This window comes from Lissotriton helveticus, chromosome 2_1 (genome assembly GCF_964261635.1).
Source record: "Lissotriton helveticus chromosome 2_1, aLisHel1.1, whole genome shotgun sequence".
In the NCBI taxonomy this organism is placed as follows: Eukaryota; Metazoa; Chordata; class Amphibia; order Caudata; family Salamandridae; genus Lissotriton; species Lissotriton helveticus.
In genome coordinates, this window is record NC_136059.1 from 1,555,761,807 (window position 1) to 1,555,783,317 (window position 21,511).

The 21,511-nt window shown below is 45.8% G+C and overlaps 1 protein-coding gene across 1 annotated transcript in view; it reads right to left on the reverse strand.

Moving 5' to 3' along the window:
* Positions 1-21,511, reverse strand: part of DNAJA1 (DnaJ heat shock protein family (Hsp40) member A1) — a 165,884-nt gene that overhangs the window by 112,619 nt on the left and 31,754 nt on the right. The window contains exons 2-4 of the mRNA XM_078676518.1: positions 8,839-8,979; positions 6,222-6,402; positions 5,560-5,664 (exon numbers count right to left, since the gene is read on the reverse strand). Of these exons, the coding sequence (XP_078532644.1) occupies positions 5,560-5,664; positions 6,222-6,402; positions 8,839-8,970 (418 nt within the window). The 5' untranslated portion in view covers positions 8,971-8,979. The remainder of the gene's footprint in view (positions 1-5,559; positions 5,665-6,221; positions 6,403-8,838; positions 8,980-21,511) is intronic.

Genomic DNA, 21,511 nt, shown 5'->3' on the forward strand with positions numbered 1-21,511 from the left:
TAAGTTGGATGCACGAGGAAGCCATGCCAAGGAATGATTTGAACATTCGGACAGAAACATACAGTTTTGACTGTAGGAAGTGCACCATCTTTACCATGCGGTCCTGTCTTTCTTGGGAAACAAACACTTTCCCCTGCGGAGAATCTAGCGAGGCTCCGAGAAAATCTTGCCTTTGCGACGGATGAAAGTGTGACTTCTGGCGATTGATTGAAAACCCCAAGGATTGGAAAAGTGAGACGCAGACTTGGGTGTGCTGCTCCGTCAGGTGGAAAGGCTTGGCTTTGATGAGGCAGTCGTCCAGGTATGGATAAAATTGGATGCCTTGCAGACGCAGGAAGGCAGCTACAGGGGCCAAGATCTTGGTAAAGACCCTCGGCGCTGATCTAAGGCCGAATGGTAGGACTTTGAATTGGAAGTGCAGCTGTCCGACTGAAGCGTAGATACTTCCTGTGTCTGGGGTGAATTGACACATGGAAATATGCGTCTTGGAGGTCGATCGTTGAAAAGAATTCACCTGGATTGAGATAATTCAGAATTTGAAGCAGAGTTAACATCTGAAAAGTTTTTTAAATGATACATTTGTTCAGGGCACGTAAATCCAAAATTGGACGCCATTCCCCCGACTTTTTCTTGACTAAGAAAAATCGGGAATAAAACCCCTTGCCGCGTTGACCTTGCGGCACTACTTCGATGGCTCCTTTCTTGATCATCAATTTCACCTGGGCCAAAAGTTCTTTGAGATGGGGAGAGGGTGGCCCCGAAGGTGGACGTGTGGGAGGGAATTTTGCGAACTCCAGGGTATGTCCTTTGGAGATCACGTCCAGGACCCATTGGTCGGAGGTGATTTCGGACCATTTGCAAAAGTACTTTGAGATGCGACCTCCAAGATTTACAGTCGGCAGAAGAAAGGAACTGAGACGGTCACTGCTTCTTATTGTTTCAGCCACCTCTATATGTTGTTTTACGTTGGTATGGTCTGGCGGTGGACTGACGATTCTGGGATTGGTAGGAACCCCTCAGCCGGTTATTGTTGTAGGTTTTGTATGAACGATATTGACCTGATCCTCGAAAAGTAGAGGAACCTCCGCCTCTACCTCGTGCCCCCCGAAAGGGGCGTTTCTTATACTGGAGGGTAGCTAAGGACTTTGCAGTGTCGGTGTCCTTTTTTATCGCCTCAAGGGCATCATCTACATGTTTGCCAAACAACGAATCCCCGTCGTACGGCAAGTCCAGGACTTTTGCCTGTACCTCTGGACGGAAGGTGGTAGACTTCAACCAGCCTTGACGCCTCAAGACTGCAGCCCCAGCCAATTGACAAAAACCCGTGGAGGAAATGTCGAGCGCGCAATCAATAATTTCGGATGAAATTCTCTCTCCCTCCTGAATAATGGCCTGCGCTTCTGCACGGATTACATCGGGTATTTGAGGAATCAGTGCGGCAATTTCGGACCACATCTGGCGGTCGTAACGGCCCAAAATAGCCAAGGTATTAGCCGCCCTCACAGTAGTAGCCGCCATGGTTGTACATTTTTTGCCTATGGAGTCCAACTTACGGCCTTCCTGATCAGGAGGAGACGTGAGTGGTGTAGCAGGAATGCGGGATCTTTTCTGTGCTGCCTGAGTTATAACCGAATCTGCTTTCGGTTGTCACACCAAACAGGCCGGGGAAGACGCCGGAGCCTTATATTTTTTGTCCAATCTGGGCAAAACTGCAGGTACCGAATTTGGATGTTCCATTAACTTAAGGCCCGCCTGCCAAATATTGTCAATGATTGGTATTGTGTGGGATTGCCTTTGTGATAGGTCCTTAAAATCATACAAGAAGCATTCACTTTCATCTTGTTGTTTTTAGACAGTGAGATGAAAACGCTTTGCAGCATGGACCATCAAATTATGGAAATTTGCAATATCCACTGGAGGCGATGCTAGAGGTGAGGCGGGCGGAGTTGAAGGTGTTTGAGCCCTGTAATTGTCCCACTCATCCATATCGACGTCATTGTCGTTATCAGTGTTGCGAGCATCAGGATCCTCGTTGTCGGTGTCAGGACGAGCACCCACCGGTGACGCTGGTGGAACAGGTGCAGGTGCTTGAGGAAGTTGAGGTTGAGGCTGTGGAGGAAGTTGTGGTGCTGGAGAGGCAGTTGTAGATGGAGGGAACCTGCGGTTATAGTCATCTAGCATGTGCTGCAGATTCATGACCAAAGATAATGGTATTTGCGTAACCGGCTCCGAAGTAACTGGTTCTGATTCATCAACAGGAAATAATTCGTTCCCATCTTCGACGTTATCCACTTAGTCACCCTCATCACTATACTCCTGGCACTTAATGTGCAAATCAGATGGACTAGATGCCTGTCCGAATAGTTGTTCCACCTCTGAATCGTTTCCGGATTCTTCCTCACCAGACTGAAACAATTGGTCTGGAAGAGGAGTTCCACTTCCCACTGGACTCAGTGGAAAGAGAGGTACTGTCCTCAAAGTAGAAGCAGTAACCACTGTAAAAGTGGTAGCTGTGGCCAAAGGTTGATGAGACGTCAACGAGCCCGTTGACGTAAATGCGGCAGTCTTAGAATCAACCTGCGGCGTCTGTGTCGTCGCCATAGATTTAATCGACGGTGAAATTGAAGGCTTTTTCTTCGTCGACGAAGATTTCATTGCCGTCGACGGAGCCGTCGACGAGATTGGAGCCTTAATCGTCGACGAGGATGTAGACGTCGACGGGATGACAGCCGCCAACGAAGTCGCCGACAATGATATGATGGACGTCGACGGAGGGGCCGTCGACGAGCTGCTTTTAGATGATGACTTGATCTTCGTCGACAGGGTTCGCGTCGACAGGGTTCGCGTCGACGAGGGAAACGTCGACGAGGGAAACGTCGACGAGGGAAACGTCGACGACGGTTTTGATTTGACACTCGTCGACGAGATCTTCACAATAGAAGCAATGGGTCTCACCTCCTGGGCTATCGTCGACGAGGTGATAGTCGTCGACGTAGCACTGGTTGACATAGTACATGTCGTCGTCGACGTAGAGGCTACAGTCACCGACTTCGTCGTCGCTGAAGACGTCGACGGACGCGTCGACAAGCCCGTCGACGAGCCAATGCCAGATGTAAAAGTGGAAGGCAAGGCTTTGGGCGCAGATGTCAGAGAACCAGGTCCCGTAGACGTGCCCTGAAGCGAATCCTGTGGGGAGACAACCCTGGAGGACTCCAACAGTCTACTTTTCTTCAGAAAAGGAGATGGAACCTCAGTCTCAGACCTACGCTTCTGAGAGGATTTTGAAACGCCAGATGACAAACTTTCTACCTCAGAAACCACAGACTCTGAAGTCTTCAACTTCTGTAGCCACAGAAGGAGACGGGCCTCTCTATCCCTCAGAGTCTTGGGAGGAAAAGTGCAACAGTACTTACAGTTTTTACCTCGTGGTCGGGGTAGAGACAGTAAATGCATTTACTGTGTGGATCCTCATGGAAAAGGCGCAGTTTACCACATGAAGGGCAGGCTTTAAATAAAGATTTCCTATTTGAAGACATTTTTTGAAGAAAACAGCTAGAGTTGAAGAAGAAAAACTGAGCAGAGCAGGTAGAAAATCTGAGGACTTGGGCTTCTGAGGAGAAGGTTCTAGAGGAGGCTACAGCCTGATTGGCTGGAATGTGAACCAACACATAATGACACTAATATGCTACTAAAGTGAGTTCTCCCTTAGGCTTTTCAATGGGCTTATAATGTTCTATCGTACTTTTAAAATTTACATTTTATTACATTATATGTATGTATATTTTATTTATGATATTTTCATGTATACATGCATATTTTACTGCTATTTTATGTACCGTGGGACTCCCACTTCGACGACGGGGAATATTCAAGCATGTGAATCTATGAAAGACACCCCTAATACTGGAGAAATGCCAGATCCCACACACTGCTCAGCAGTTTATAAATTGAGCACATTCATCTGGCTGTTAATTACAAACCACAGAATTAGCAAAAACAGGGGTTATGTACAAAACCACCCATTGAATACACAGTAAGAGGACATGGAGGTAAGTAAACCAAGCATGTAAATATATGGTTTCCACACTGGTCAAAAATATTGCTTATGGCTATATTAGGGAGCAATCTTAAGCTCCAAGTTTAACTATGCATGCTCCCCCTCGCAGAAATATTACGCCCTTTCGGCGTTCAAGTCGTGTCCTACGCCGACGACACGCAACTGGTGGTTACACTGACTCACCCCTCCTCTTACTCCAGCGATCTCAGAGGCTGCATGGAAGCAGTATGCACCTGGATGAGCCAGTCTTACCTGAAGCTAAACGGCGACAAAACTGAGCTAATGGTGTTGGGTAACTCCCCCCTAAAATCCATTGACTCTCTGTGGCCACCAGCCCTAGGCCCAGCACCCCCAGCCAGGGATACCATCAAGAGCCTGGGCATCTGGCTGGACAACGCACTTACCTTCGGCCACCAGGCAACCAAACTAGCAGGCACCTGTATGGGCATCATTAGACTCATAAGAAAGATCCTACCGCTCCTCCCTTTCAAGGCCAGACAGATCATGGTCCAGGGTCTAATCCTCTCCCGGCTGGACTTCGGAAATGCCCTATACCTAGGAGTCCCCGAATCCACCCTAAAAAAACTGCAGGTTATCCAAAATTGCGCTGCCCGTACTCTCCTGCGCATTCCCCGCCGGCAATCAGTGAAATCTGAACTAAGAGCTCTTCACTGGCTGCCAGTAAAGGATAGAGTTAACTTCAAAAGCATGTGCATCGCCCACCGTGCCTACTGGAGGAAAGGAGCAATCCTGAATCACACCTTAATCACCCCCTACCATCCCAATAGGCAGTTGAGGTCGACCCTCGCCTTCCAAGTCATTAACCCCAGGTTCAAAAGAGAAAGAAGTGGAGGAAGAATGTTCTCAACAAACGCGGCTAGGCTCTGGAACTCCCTTCCACTCGGAACCCAATATCTTGCTTTTCCGAAGAAAACTAAAAACCTTTTTCTTCAGCAGATAACCTTGACCCGCCTCTCCCACCTGTATTCTGCTAAAGCGCTAGGACGCCTGCGGGTAGCTATCGCGCTATATAAAAATGTATTCCATTCCATTCCAAGTCATAGCAGAACGGTGTTCAGCCAATCCTAAAAGAACGAGGTCAACAGCAAATGAGTACAATCAGTTTATCATTGCACTACTCAGACACAGGGGTACTAATCTTGGGGGAAAGGGGATATCGCAAGAAGGAATGGAGGATTTCCACTGCTGCGTTCTAACATTTTGTAAGGCCAACTATTCTGCATCAATTGGATAACAGTTTGTGGAGCCCCCAAAAGTAAAGGCTAAATTAATTGCGTTGCTAAGCAAAAGAAAAAAAACTTGATCCTCTGAATAAAAGCATGTTTTTGTCACGTTACTGGGATAGGGCCACTAAAAATAGGCTTTTAAATGGGCTTCAAGAAGCATAGCATTAAAAGAGACTATTTTTATTACAGTCAGATTTTGAATGTAGGTTTCCTTGAATCAAATGTAATCAAAATATAACCATCATCATTACATACCTTCACATTTATCACAAATTGTGTTCTTTTGCAGAGCCAATTTTCTTGTTGCACCATTATACAAATCTTCCAGTGATACAGACAACTGATGAACAACATTCTTTCCTGTTAAAATAAAAAAAGTACAGTTCATACAATGTAAAAAAAAAAAAAAAACCCGTTATCAATCCCGATAAGTTTACTCTCAAATTACCAACTTTAAACATTTGCAAGGAGGGATAGAACTATCATCATCTTAATCTACACTACCCACAGAAAATATCAGCCACTGTGGAAACTGCTTGCCATCATTTTTGACACTACTATAGATCAAAAAATTATCACACTACAGTCAACATACACTTTTAAAGGTTTAAAGTTTACCAAAGGAGTGTTTGCTTGCTTATGGCTGACAGCGTATACATCCTAGCAAAACTGAACGCTGCTCTGGTACTAGGACTAACATTTTAAAATACCCTTTGATCAGAGAAATACACGAGTGAACTGTATTAAGCTCCTGTTCCAACGGAATATGGATACAACTGCAAGCTTACCTTCACTACAGATCACCAATTTAGTTTTCGTTGCGTGTATCAAATAGACTTTTCCAAGTCCAGCATAGGATGTCAAAATCAACTGGTTTCCAATAAAGTAGTAGTAACAACAAAATTTATTGCAATTACCTCTCCTTTCCCGTTGCATTCTTCCGCCACCTCCAAAGAACATGTCAAAGATGTCCATGGGTGAGCCAAAGCCACCTCCACCCAAGCCACCTTCTTTTATGGCCTGTTCCCCGCCTTTGTCATATAAACCTCTTTTCTTTGCATCAGACAGCACTTCATAAGCTTGTGAAATCTGTTTGAACTAAAATGTAAAGCTTAGTTAGTCAACGAGAAATGAGAAAACCTAAAATCTTACAATGATTTATACTTCTACAATTAAACCCTACAAACTGATCATGGGGCACATTTGTTGTTCTTCATTGATAACATACTTTAGATAGTCGGGACATGCAATAGCACACAAAATTACCATTTTGTGTACATGCTGTATCTGGCAAAGTATAGAATAAACATCACTAGACATAGAAAGGATAACATGCAGTAAAATCACAATGCAAAAAGTGGGTTCACAGTCACAACAATCTGTTCTGTTGGGAGAAGCACAAATTAGACGCTAAACTGGTTGTAATCCCTGTGATTTTGGACAATGTCCAAACTAGACAGTAGTGACTAGCGTCAGTACACATTGGACTTCAACCCAAGATCTGGATGACACTACTAATGCCTTCATTGAGGTGAGGTCCAAGAGCTGTTTTGGTGCTAGTTTTTTTTGTGGGAAAGGAATTGTGTGACAGTGCCAGCTTCCAGGGGTCAAAGCAAGCTGTACTCAGAATGAGGAGCATTTCTATTTAAAGTCACGCTCTGATCACCAACAGTAAAATTAGCTTTTCCAAAGAAAAAAAAGCAGAACTAAAAGGAGGAAGTGGAATAAAAATGTTTTTCAAACAAAAGGTACAAGGCTGAACAGCACATGTTTTCCAATAAGAACAAAGGATATTCATCACAATAAGCCTGCTGACTATTTTATAAATAGGGGCCTTCTTGCCACTAATTATGGCAAGTTTACACTTTAAAGTGTCATGTCCTTTAGGTTAGTTCCATCATGTACATAATAATTACATACATTGCGTCCTATCCACACGACATAACGGTTATACACAGGTGACCTTTTATCCAGTAGCTTACTTTTGCCTCTCCGACATCAGGCTCTTGGGACCATATCTTAATACCTGTACCCGACGTACACAAACATGTCCCCAGGCACAATAGATTTATTCTGTACAAGGGTCACCACTTTTTTCATTCATGGCCAACAGCCAGCTGTATATGATAATGTTTGTTTAGAAAAAGATTAGCAAATGTTTTTAAAACGTATCGATTCTAGAAAATCCTTGGAGTGACCACAAAAGACTCTCACTCCCCCTTACTAGAGAGGAGAATTTCCTTCCAAGCGGAGACGAGGTTCTACCTACTGATCCTTCGACAAGCAGAGATCTGACATCCCTTGCATGGTGCCATACTCGGCGCAGAGACTGGGTCCTTCATGCAGAAGCATCAGGTGAGGGTTAGCACTTCTCCTGGGAATTCTTGCCTCCATTAGGAAATATCCTAGCACTTACACCTACACCTCTAGGCTAGGCACGGTTAGGTAGGCTACACATCGTAGGAGTACGCCAATACTATTGTTTTATGTAATGCGCTTTTATTCATCTTATTAGCACTATGATAGAAATAGATCTACTTTTTACGATATTGGTACTAGCGATTACATTAGTCAGCTCCTGTCTGTCGCAGCTCACATGTTTCACACTAGACTGACGCTTGACCGATGAATAATTATTGAAACTGCTCCAATCGTCATTCTATGTATTCTGAGAAAAAGCAAGCACGAGTGACTGAGCAAAAGATTCTGTATTGTTTCCACGATACCAGAGGAATCAGGGTTGTCATGTTCAGTGGTTGCCAGACACTACATACACCTCTGTAGAATACAGGGGGTGGTAGTGGCACCGTAGAGCTAGCTGGTCTAACGGCTGACTCATCCTGTGGGGGTGCCCAGAGTGTCTGCACACCAAACCCTCAGTTTAGGTAATGAAAAACGTGCAGGTCCTGGGGGGGTCCTAGGAACTACACGACAAAAGTAGGCCCCTTCCAAGCATCCCTGACTGGTATAAGATTTTGCAGGAATATATATAAGCACACCTTTCCTTTACAGACTGAAGTAAATGGTATTTTCTAATCAGATGAAAGGTAGCAAGGGGCGGATAAAAGTGAAGGGGTGACAATTTAGATGCAATCTTAGTCCCAGTATATTGTGGGTTTGTAGCTTGCCTGCTTAAGAATTCTACGGACTGGGTTCCTACTGCTTCAGAAGGCACTGAATCAAGGCCCAAGTCTTGTCCAAGTGTTTTCATTTCTCCCTGCACACCAATATTATTTATGGGACGGGGTGGGGGAATCCCTTTAGGCAACTCATGTTCAAAGGTGTATGCCAGAGGTGAAACACTACCACCACGTCTGTGAAATACTTAAACCGAATATTCAGACAGTTTCTTTCCTGCTATACCGGGCAAGATTGAAGAAAAAAAAAAAAAACAGGAATTGGCGAAGTTACATTTTTAAGGATTACATTAGGTGTAGGATGCATATTTTACAGAACAAATGTGTAGGGGTGAGTAGCATTCCCAAATATTGTACACTAAAAGCAAACCACATATTTGAAGCAAATTATAATTACCTTTTCACCTTCGTTGGGATTTTTGTCTGGGTGATATTTTAGTGCCAGCTTTCTGTAAGCCTTTTTGAGTTCCTCTTGGGAGGCGTTGGGTTTCACACCCAGGAGGTCATAATATCCTGTTTCTTTTACCATTTTCACAGCCTAAAAACAAACAAAAAGGTGAAAAACAGCCCCAATACTAAATTAATTACCCATATCAGTGGCATTTTTGTACTTTAATACTGGTCAGTGAAGGCCACAAATCAAAGAGTACATCAAATTGGTTTCTCTGATAATTATTTACGTACTTTAATTATGTGAAAGAACAAAGCCCTTTAAATCAGGGTACAGCTAGACAGCAGTTCTAACTTACACATTCAAGCAAAGACAGCAAAATGAATATTAAGTCTAGCAAGATTCTAGCAGATTCAGCCATCCTGAAAATGCATATATTTACCCAGTTGAAGATATACAGACTTTGCATTAATCTGAAATGAGTGCGATACCTAGTATTATCCCATTTAGGATGTCCCAGAATACTGCTTGTGCACGAGTGTGTTTAGTTACATTGTTGATCTGTGTGTTTAAATGTATATTATGGAGCAAATATAGTGCATGCATCTCACCGATCTTTAATATCCATTAGGTACATAACTATATTTGCATACTATACACCTGCATGGGTAATAGATGGACGGAGGTGGGTGCTGGAAAGACAGTGGGTGGTTAAATGGGCAGACGGATGTGGATGGTTGTTGGAAGGACAGTGCGTGGGTGGACCAACGGGGAGAGCATGCCGAAACTTGTTTCAACACCCACCTCTGTCCTTCCATCTACTCCTTGTCCTTCAACAAACACCTTCCTCCGTCTGTCTATTCACCCTTCGAACACCGAACTCCCTCCATTGGTCCACCCACGCACTGGGGGAGGCGAGATGAAGCCCACTCTTAGGTTCCTGCCATCTTGCAGATGGCAGGCACTCCCCATTCAGGATTAGGGATTGTGCCCACTCCCCTACATGGGGTGAGCACACCAAGGGTGTAGGCACCCCAAGGTCAGTAGTCTGAATTTGGATGGCCCACTGACCCCCCCCAGCGCTCCAGAGTTAAGAGTGCACCGTGGGCTGACCCCACCAGGACTCCCCTATGTCACCTGCAGCCTCTGCACGGAGCACCCCCCCAAACTGCAAGTGGCCCAGTATGGTGAAATCCGACATCAAAAGACACCCCTGCATCCAGCCGCCCAGGACAAGAGAACCAGAGGTGCACCTACGTCCAGAGCCCTCTAACTTACCTGTCAATGCATCTGATTTCACCCTTTGCAAGGCTCGATAATGCAATGGATCCGAGAAAATTGCTTGAATTGAAGATGGAAATAATCCTGGCCAAACATTTTAATGTCAAAGACATCTTCTGTAGCACTCAACACCTCTTTTTTTTAATTTTATTTATCATTTTCACCTTCCTCTCTGGTAACCTTAGCATCGCTCCAACCGTATCTATAGTGAACCCAAGGATATCCAAGCTCTGTACTGGTATTATAAATCAGCTTTACTTGGGATCATTAAAATATCGTCTAAATACACAATCATAAGAAAACCTCTCTCTGAAGTATGCTACCACTGCACACGTCAACTTCGTGTAGCATCAAGGTGCTGAAGAGAGACCAAATGGTAGACATAGAAATTAGTACAATTGGCTTCTCCACCTGTTCTGAAGAAATTGGACAGCTGTCCCTCATTGGTACAGTGAAGTGGGCATATTTCAAGTCCAACTTCACCAACCAATCTTTGGAGTGCAACATATCCCTCAGAAGATAAATTCCTTCCATTTTGAAACGTCTGGAAACTAAGGTACAATTTAGACTTCTCAAATTTATCACTAGTCTCCAACCTTTGCCTTTTTTCCCACCAAAAACAAAGCGATTACAAAAATCTGCAAATGTTCCTCTACCATACATATTGCTTCATTTTCCAACATCTCCTTCACTTCTAAATCCACAATATCTACCTGTTCGACTCAGAACCAATTCCTTTGGTTCCACAATTTGAATTGGCCTTGGAACAAATTCTATTTCAAATCCTTGAACAACATCTAAAACCCAAGGATCCCTTGTAATCTTCTGCCATGCTTCCAAGTAAAACCGTAAACGTCCTCCTTTTCCTAGGGAACACCCAGTATTTATCTGCATTGTCACCTTGAGATCCCGGACCTGACTGACTTCTTCCTTTTCCACCCCTCGTCCTGGGGAATCTTCCTCTTTGAAGGAACAAGCTTGATGAACCTTGAAATCCCCTTCCTGTTCCTCCATTGTAAAAATTGTATTGGGATCTCTGAAAGCCTCAGGCAGCATACAGTCCCAGTCTACTGGCCCTACCAAAAACACCACCAAATACCTTCCTCATGTTTGTTTGCGCCTTTTTCAGCACTGTAAAGGTAGAAACATGTTTCCCAAGACTTAAATCCTTTTCCAAAAAGTAATCCCTTCTGTTCCTCACTAGGTTCATTATTAGCTATATCCCCCAGCGTTGGATTTATCTTCATCAAAACTGTTTTCCTCCTTTCTGACAACAATCCAGAGTTAGCATTGCCCAAGAAGACCATCGCTCTCTGGGTCTATCCACGCAACAATTGCACGCCAACCTGCTCTCCATTTATGTATGCCTCTTACACCATGTCCATAATTTTTGCCAATGAACCTAACACATCTAACAAATGGTCATGACACTGTTTCAATGACAGTTGTAATCCTTTCCACGGATCCTTACCCAACTTAAATAAGTAAGCAATTAAATCCGGGTCCAGATTAGGAGTATGGCATATTTTGTCAATCTGGGGCCTTAAGCACTCGCTCTTCAAACACCCCTCACCTCTCTTTCTAAAGGCTGCCAGACCCAATGCCTGATTAACTTAGCCACATGAGGCAGTGGCCACTAATCCGCACTACTAGGGTGCCTGGATTCGTAAGGGCTAAACATTTCCTCTCCTAATAGGTCCTTAAATATTACCCTAGATGTAGAGACTTGATCATTCTCAAGATAGTAGTTCAAGTCATCCTCATGATCCACATCAAATACATACTCATCGTACATTTTTTCAACCCTCTTCTCATTTCTCTCATTTAATTCCATATTATACTCTTCATTGGAGCAATCCTGCGTGCCACCAAGGACACCTTTCTTTTGCGTGCCGCCAAAGGCACCACTCTTCTTAATGGAGTTAAATCCATCCTTCCCTTTTTTATCCATGGGCTTAGTTTTCCTGGCCCTTTTTGTTGGTCTTTCTTCCCTCCTTTAGTTTTCTTCCTCAGAGAAAGACTAAAAGTCTTCCTCAGTTAATTCACTGTTAAAACAAGCATTGGAAATGCAATAGGGCTCGCATTAGGAAAGTCTGAGCTATTGGTCTTATAAATTACACATCTGCACATAAAGTGCAAAGGACTACCGCGAACGTGTGCTTGTTGAGATTACAAATATTTTTGCTTTTGGCCAACTTTTTCTTACATTGGTGTTAGAGCCCTGGAGTCGGTCCAACAATAACGTGTGAAAAAAACATGTCAAAACAAAACTGGAATTGAGAATGCAAAAAGGCTGTTAGCCAACTCCAGACCTGTTGCTATTGCCAATGCTTGTTTGTGTTGTTTTATAGACGAGAGAGTCCCCAACAACCTCCCAGTTTCAGATTCACGAGAAAAACGGTTTAAGAGTTAGCTGATGAAACATCAGCGCATTCATTGTCAGCAACAACTTGAACTCAGGAAATACTTCTAAATTCTTTGGGGTGGGAACTTCAAGAGGGTGTAAGCAAAGGAAATGCGGGAAGCTGTGGACTACAGGGGCCAATAATTACAGTCTATGTAAGACTTCACGCGTGTATGCAAGTGTGCACAACCCTAATTTGCATGCCTAGAAGGGAGCACGAGCGCAGCAGAGAGACGTGCCCATCTCCTTCCGGGTTCCTCTGCAGTGCAGGCAGCCTTGCGGAATGGCACCTAGCCCGGCTGAGGCTGACACGCCCGGGGAGAGGGGGCACAGGGAAGTGTCAGGGGAGTAGGCGAGTGGCATTATAGTAATGTGGCGGGTCACTGGGAGGTGCTCGGAGGGAGGTGGCAGCCGCTCAGTCGTGTAATTCAATAACCGAGGCTCGCTTTCCGGGGTTGAAAGGGCGGCCCTACAGATTAGTAACGAGAGAAAAGTGAAATCCGTGTTTTCCTTTGTTGCTGCCTTTATTCATCTGCTCGATAAATGGGAGAAAAAAATAGGATTGATAACAATTGGGTTAAGCAATAATGGCCCATAAATAAATGGAACATTGGGCAAGGATCGTTGGTCCTGCGCGCCTTTGCCTTGAACCACGCAGAATGAAGCGGACGTCACTCGTACAATCCTGCTGAACATCAAAATAGTATGTGCACACTAGACGCAAAGAATTTCTTCACTGGACGCCGAAGTAATTGTAGTCCAATGAATGACCTGTGCTCAGCACAAGCTGGTACTGGAGTGTCAGAGAATCAGCTGCTTTAGTAGTTGTGTAACACGGGGCCCATGAAGTGTGTAAAAGGAAACGCGGCCGTGAAACTGAAAGTACGGCCGGCCGGCCGGCCGTGAATAATTGTATGTATAGGCATTTATATAGCGCACTACTTACCCGTAGGGTCCCAAGGCGCTTCGACCGCTGCGAAACCCTTCCTGGCTTCCCTGAGAGATGGTCCCTTAATGGGTATCTCCAGGGTGAGACCAGGCATCCCCGGCGGTCTGGTGGGGCCGTTAGTGAAGATGAGGCAAGCTAATGCCCAGAGTTGCCGAGTGTGATCGCTGATCAGAGTGGGCACCGAGGCGAGAGAATTATCGAGTCCGCTGACCCTGGTCCAGAAACCTGCCGCGCCGGGAATCGAACCCTGGTCCCGGGCCGTCCTCTGCTCTCGGGTCTGCCGCCTCTAACCAGTGAGCCACACTACTTCACTTATATAATTAGGGGATGAGCGCACGCTGAGAAGCTGCCTTTGATGTGTTAATGCGAGGCAGGCAGGCAGGCGGCTGCTGGCATTGTGCACGCGCTTTTTAGGGCTTGCGCTTGCGCAATGACCTAAAAAGCACATGCACTGCAAGGAATCGTGCTTGGTTAAACCCTGGATAAGCCGCTATAGAGCTTCGCCAGCTATGCGCTATGCGCATCAGCAGGCGAGCCCTAAAAAACCTACGCAGGATAAGTCACTGCCGGAAAACTTTCGTCCAATATCTTTACTCCCATACCTTGCTAAAATCGTAGAGTCCTATGTCAACCCCATTTTGACCCAATACCTGGTAGCAAATTCGATTCTAGATATGTCACAAAACGGCTTCTGCCACAGATATAGCACCGATTCTGCACTACTTGCAGTCTCAGAGCAGCTATGGTCCACCTTGGATGAGGGCAGAACCTCGGCACTGATCTTGCTGGATCTTAGCGGGGCCTTTGACACAGTTTCCCATAGGATCCCGTTACATCGGCTAGAGGAGATCAGGGTCAATGGCAAGGCCCTGTCCTTGTTCATGTTCTTCCTGGCCGATCGGTCTTTTCAGGTCTCTGCTCCCCCTTTTACCTCCAGTATCCACCCGCTCTGCTGTGGTGTTCCACAGGGAGCTGCCCTGCGCCCCACTCTAGTTAATATTTATGTCCACCCTCTGGCCCTCCTGGCCAAAGCCCGGAACATTGCCATTATATCATAAGCTGATGATACCCAGCTGGTGTTCACTTTTTCCAACGACTAAGCAAGATCAGGCGAAATGTCAAGACAACATTAGGGCCATCTCTAAATGGATGGCTGATAACTGCTTGCAACTGAATTCCACCAAGTCAGAGGTGCTCCTAGAGGGCAGAGACACCCATATTTGGGGCAATCAATGGTGGCTCGCGGCCCTTGGAACCCCCCCCCCCCCCCCCCCCCAACCAAAACCCGTTAAGAATCTAGGAGTCGTGGTGGACGGCTCCCTCTCGTTTGAGGGGCACGCTAAGACAGTGGCGGGTACTTGCTTTGGTCTCTTACGTGGCCTGAAACCAATTTTGGGATTTTTTTTTTTACACACCCATGACAGATAATTGTCCAATCCGCTGTGCTGTCTTGGCTAGATTACTGTAATGGGTTACTACTTGGCGTTAATAAAGCTGTAACCAAACGACTTGAACAGGCACAAGACACGGCTGCCCGCACGCTCTTTGCACTAACTAAGCATTGCCATGCCTCAGACCTTCTTCCCCGGCTCCACTGGTTGCCTATACAGCAGAGATGCTCTTTTAAGACTATGTATTACACATAAGATCCTGTTTGGCCTGGGTCTGCAAATTCTGAGCGAGGTATGCTCACTGTATGTCCCGGGGGCCGTCGTTCAGGGCACTGGCCCTTTGGAACTCCATTCCTCTTGCTGCCCACAGCACGCAAGACTACTGGGTTATCAGGAAAATGATTAAGACTTGGCTTTTCTTCAACCTTTAGCTTCCTCGCCGGTCTGCTTCTGTCAGCCTTAGCATTGGGACACCCTGTTGCTGGGGCAGCCATGCACTCTACAAGAGCTTATAACATAACCTCTATTCTTCTTCCTTTTCTTGTCCATTACAATCTCAACCAACTCTCCTACTGAGGTGATCATTTCAGAATGGATCAGTCTCCTTATAATCTCCTCATTAACTCTACCCTCAACTACCTGCTGACTAACACTAGCTTCCTCTGTAGCCATTCTTTAATAAAAAGAAATTACCACAAACCAAAGCACTTCCTAAATTATCCTGAATTATTCAAGTAACTTCTCTCCTAAGCTTTCCCTCTGGTCTCGGACAGGTGATCAGTGGTTAGTTCTTAATTTTTTTATTAATAAGCTCTCGCGTTCATGCTCTCGTATTTACTTTACTTTCAATATTTTTAAACCAATCTAAGAAGGGCACCGTTCTCACACGTGAGTTCGGTGGCCAATCCTCTTCAACATAGATGCCGTGACCTGACTGTACAGTCACACCATTCCTGGAGCAATCCTTTAGCTCTCCCAACCGTCCGTGCCTTCACTAAGACACCTCGCGAGGTCAAAAGAGACGCTCGAGCTTCCTGCCGCTGCACGCGTACTCAGTCTGCACGCGACCGTCTAATTCACCGGGAAACTGACATGGTTAACCCACGATCAGTTTCCAAACTAATTACGCCTCCTTAATCAGTCTGGTAAAAAAAAAAAAACTCAGCATACGCCACAGATTTCTGACCCATCTAGCTATTTAAGACTCCTCGCATACACGCAGCAGGTTAAACATTTTGATAACTAATAAATAACCAGACATTACGCTACTAAAAATCAGAAGCTTGTCTAATACACTAACATTCTATCATCCTAGAATTCCATTATATATCCTACATTTAAAACCAACTGTTAAATTAAAGCCGTAAATAAACATGTATCTATCTGATCAGGAGCAGCGCTTAAAAGAGGCCGAGTGTTCTATGCAGAGACATTTATTTATATAATTCCAGTTCTTGATTGTTATGGTTGAAATTCTATAAAGGGGCTGCTCAGGAGTGGCAAATAAAAGATTATGCATAATGGTAGCCTCCGGTCTTGTAATGAAATCCTCTAACTTCAGTCACAGAACAAGACGAAAAAGTAAGAAGACAACCTGACTTTTGACCTCGGTCTCTGAAAACAGAGCAAGTGTGACAAGTTAACAATATTTAAAGGCATCTTCATTGCTCACAAAGTGAAAAAGCAACAAAGATGCCTTGAAATCTTATCTGGTCACCGTTGCTGGCTGTCAGAGACAGAGGTCAAAAGTCAGTTTGTCTTCCTACATATAATTTTCTGTGACTGAAGTTAAAGGATTTTGTAAAGTGCACTGTGTGACAATTGAACTGTGCAAGCATGTGAAATGAAAGTTTTAAGATGTCTGGCTTTTTTCCAACAATGAAATAGTTATTTGAACTGTTCAAACATTTAAAATATATTTCACGAGTTATGAAGACTCATTTTGCAATTCTGTGGTGAAAAAAAATATTATAGGATCAAACACTTTACTAGGTAATTTTAAATATTTTTGCTGAAACCGAATTTCCAAACATTGTTTATGCACTATTAGTAAAACTACATTTTATTGGGAACATTTTGTGGCTATTTTAATGGAAAATATGCTATCTGTAAATGACCGTGTACAACCACATCATGCTTTAGCAATATATTTATGCTGCCCAGATGACAATGCCATTAGTGAACTAAGAGGCAAGCCAGGGATCATGTGTACCCTATATATGGGCTCGATTCTGGTCATACATCGAGCATACATTTAGTCGGTTTTTTGTACAGCACAAATAGCGAATTTGCATATTTCAAGGTGCTCTTATGTGATAAAGAAAAAGGCAGCTCCACAAGACAAAATATTGGCCTACGGTCACACAATTTGAGACCAGTTGACGGGTCAAGTACATTAATTACAGTTAGGTCAAGTAGATTATTCAAGTTACTAGACCTGCAGGTCTAGTAACACTTTTATGATTCTGGGAGTCCTGGAATGAATCCTAAGTGATAGGCGTAATGAAAGCCCAAATAGAGGGAGCATGTCTCAAAGAGACCGAGCAAGCGCTGCCTACACGAGACCCAAAAATGATACAGAAACAGAGTTTGTGACTTAAACCAGGTATTGGTCCAACCCGTGGCACCATGCTGGAAAACATGTGGGCAAAAGCCTGAGCTGTTGAGTTTTCATTACCACCCTTCACCCAAACAAAAGCCATGGTCTTCACGCTGACCTGAAGATGCAGTTCTTAAAGGCAATGGTGACCAAGGGTCCTTCCACAGGTAGAAGGGTAAGACAGTTTATGAACCAAAAACATTGTCAGAGTTCCAAGCGAGAGCGGATGTAGTGTGCAAGCACTTAAAAGGGAGTCCCAAGGGTAACTAACCCTATGGGGCACATACCTCTCAATCTAAGGATCATGGCCAAAATTTTCCACTGGCAGAGTCACATTGAAGAGGTCGCCCACTGCCGTCGCTAGCTTACCAATCCCCATTACAGAAATGGTCATTAGGGACTTGACCACAACATGAAAGATATTCATGTACCCTCCTATTTTGAGACATTTAAAAGAAAAAGGTCTATGCTGCACATACTCCGGCCCACCAGTTCAGGAAACCCAAAAACAGAACTACAGAGAGAACATGAAAGAGGTCAGGAGACCTGTAACGGAGTGGGACAGCGAACCTCACGGAACGAAGAGTATGGTGCTCCCCAGCTGAACTTACGAGACCCCTCCTCTCTTCTCTGCCCTACACAGACCGAACTTCCCTCGATGGATTACCTTGCCAGGTCGTCAGACGACGATGACATTCCCTGGCCCTTTAATTCCCAGCCCCAGGAGGAGTGGGCGGGGCTAGCAGGAGACGCTCCGACATCAAATACGGAAACGGGAGGAGACACGGTGTGCTTGTTCACCCGGAGTGTTGGTGGTTGGAGAGGAGAACCGAGAGAGAGGAGAAGCGTAGAAGAGGAAGACGAGAGCGTGGGAAGATCGGAGGAAGAGGAGCAGAGACGAGAAGCAGGACCTGAGACTGAGAGTACGCCAGGAGGCCATCGTCCACACGAGTCGCCCTGCCACACACCCGGGGGAGGTGTGTGGCTTACACAGGTACGCGGTAGGATTGCGGGTTGGCTGGGGAGGAAGAGCGAGCCGACCCCGTAATTGGGTTCCCCCACTTCCTGGTATCCCCTTACCTTGTGCACAGACCCCTTGACTAACCAACGCCTTGAAAGTGTGACACGGGTTATTACCTCACTCCTTTTCCCCTCTGCACTTATAATTAGCCCGGACACTTTCCCTGATACTTCTTTCTTGTTTTTGTTTGCTGTCGAGAGGCATCACGGAAGTAGACGAGTTTCAGCCTCGGAGGAGGGAATCCAGCCCAAGAAAGCCCAAAAGAACCAGCCGCAGTCGATCCCCACGCCGGGCCCTCCACGTTAGGAAAACCTGCACTGACTTTCTGTATGCCACAATAAAACCTTCTTTAACACGGACTCGCCTCCTGCCTATTTCTCCCGCGCCCGTTACAGTGGTGGAGAATGCGGGCAACACGACCATCTGTATAGAAGAGATGGAGACGGTGGTACAACAATTGGTAAAAGGGCAGGAACGCCTGGAATGGGTCATGGAGCAACAACTGAACTCTGCCCAGGCAGATAGAGAAATCTTGAAGAAAGCCCTGACCGCCAGAAGCCCCGACCCTCCCTTGCCATCCTGGGTAGACTCACATCGAGGTGCCACCGAGGAAAGAATCATACCCCACGGATCAGCAGGGGTGTCGCTTCAAAAATACCAACCTGGTGAGGATCCGGATTCGTTTATCCTCAATTTTGACAGGGCGGCTCGGGCCTGTGGATGGCCGGTTAGTAAATGGCCCTTCTTCTTGGCCCCCCTCCTAGTAGGCGAAGCACATGTCGCCTACCAGGTGGCCAACCCCACAGGAGACACCCCCTATAACGAGGTGAAGATCATACTTGATCATTTGGGCTTAGATGCGGAAGCCTATAGACTAAGATTCAGAAAAGAAAGGGGTTCACCTGGGGAAAACCCCAAGACAATCTTTGTGTGTTTGAAGATGGCTGCAGATAAGTGGCTCACCCCCAACACCAGTTCAAAAGAAGAAATAATGGATCGTATCTACTTAGAGCAATACCTGCAGGCCCTACCCTATGCCACGCAACATTGGCTGCGACAGCACCATAATCTAACCACAACACAGGCTATAGACATGGCCGCGACATTTGCCGTCAGTCAGTGATTCAGTCACAGCACGTAGAACGGACCCAGTATTCACCCCGAGAGGTAGTGAACATTAGGTGTGTACACGGGGACATAAAACCATACCCAGTAGCTAAGGGCCCAATACAGCCCTTGCACGGGAAACCCCATGTCATACGGGTGGGTGTTCTTTCTTCCCTCCCTGAAGAACTTATTATTGGTACCGACAATCTGGACTTCTTATACATGTTCAAGAGAAGTATAGACCAGGAACAGGCCCCCTCCTCTAGGATGCTAAACCGCCGAGACCTTCTTCCCGCCTTAATCTCCCCGGACCTCTGGGTGTTGGATAGGTCTTTCAGTTTCGCCCAGGCAAATGACCGTACCCTCTTCAATGCCTGGGACCAGGCACACCGGACTCAGGGGAACATCCACACAGATTATCCTAGATTCTTTGTCTCCAACAAGTTATTATACCGGCAAGGACAAAAAGACGACCCTTCCCAGCTCCTGGTACCTGTGTCTTGTCGGAAACAAGTGTTTTTTCTCATAGTCACCTCGTAGCTGGCCATACTGGGTCAGAGAAGACCACCCAGAACCTCCTCCGCCACTTCTATTGGCCAGGTATCTACAAAGACACCTCTGACTACTGTAGAGAATGTGAGGTGTGCCAACGTAAAAATATGACCAAGCCTCCGGCTGTTCCTTTACAGGCCCTGCCATTTATTGGAAAGCCGTTCGAGAGGATCGGAATGGACTCATAGGACCTCTGCCCAAGACCCGGAAGGGATTCCAGCACGTCTTGGTGGTAGTCTACTACGCCACCCGTTTCCCGGAGGCCTTCAGCCACTACCTCAAAACAAGTTGCAGATAAAATGATAGAGTTGTCCAGTCACGCCGGATTCCCCAAAGAAATCCTGACGGACCAAGGCACCCCATTCGTCTCCAGGCTGATTAAGGAAGTCTGCAAAAATCTGAATATCCAGCAAATACGCACCTCGGTTTACCACCCGCAAACCGACGGCCTTGTGGAGCGCTACAATCGTACGCTGAAGTCCACCCTCCGAAAGATGCTGGATATCAGCAGCCCAGAGTGGGATGAACTGTTGCCATTCGCGTTATACGTTATTCGAGGACAGACACAAAGTAACCTCGGAGTATCATCTTTCGAACTGTTGTACGACAGACAGCCCCGCTCCTTATTGGCGATGACCCGAGAGGCCTGGGAAAATGAGACTCTCGAAGAAGCCACAAAACCTCTGGAATACGCCCAACACCTAAAGGTGAAACTTGGGAAATTGCGAGATCTCGCATATACTCATCTGGAGAAGAGCCAGCGTCAACAAAAGAACGCCTACGACAAAGGAAAGAAGTGGCGACAGTTACACGTGAACGATTGGGCCCTGGTCCTGTTACAGTCTTCCACCCAGAAGTTTAAAGCCGAATGGGTGGGGCCCTACAAAGTGTTGTCTTCGGTTGGCCGAACCAGCTACAAAGTACAGATAAGTCCGAACAAAACACAGATCTATCACATAAATCTGTTAAAGAAATGGCTCGGCCCTCTTCCCAGCGGAGTGAATCTGACAAACCCCTCTCCAGAGAAGGATTCCCGGTCCACCATAGACCAGCTGGTGCTCAATGACGAACTGGACGAGCTAAAACAACAAGAACTACAAGAAGCCCTCCAGCAACACGTCGAGTTATTCTCATACCTACCTGGAAAGACTTCGCTCGCTGAGCATTGTATCGAAACCATACCTGGGAAAATAGTCAGGATACGGCCATATAGGGTGACAGAGGCCCGAAGAACGGCTATCCGCAAAGAAATACAGGACATGCTGGAGCTAGGGGTCATAAGACCATCGAAGAGCAATTGGTCAAGTCCCATAGTGATGATCCCAAAACCAGATGGATCCAGGCGCTTCGGTATGGATTTCCGCGCACTGAATGA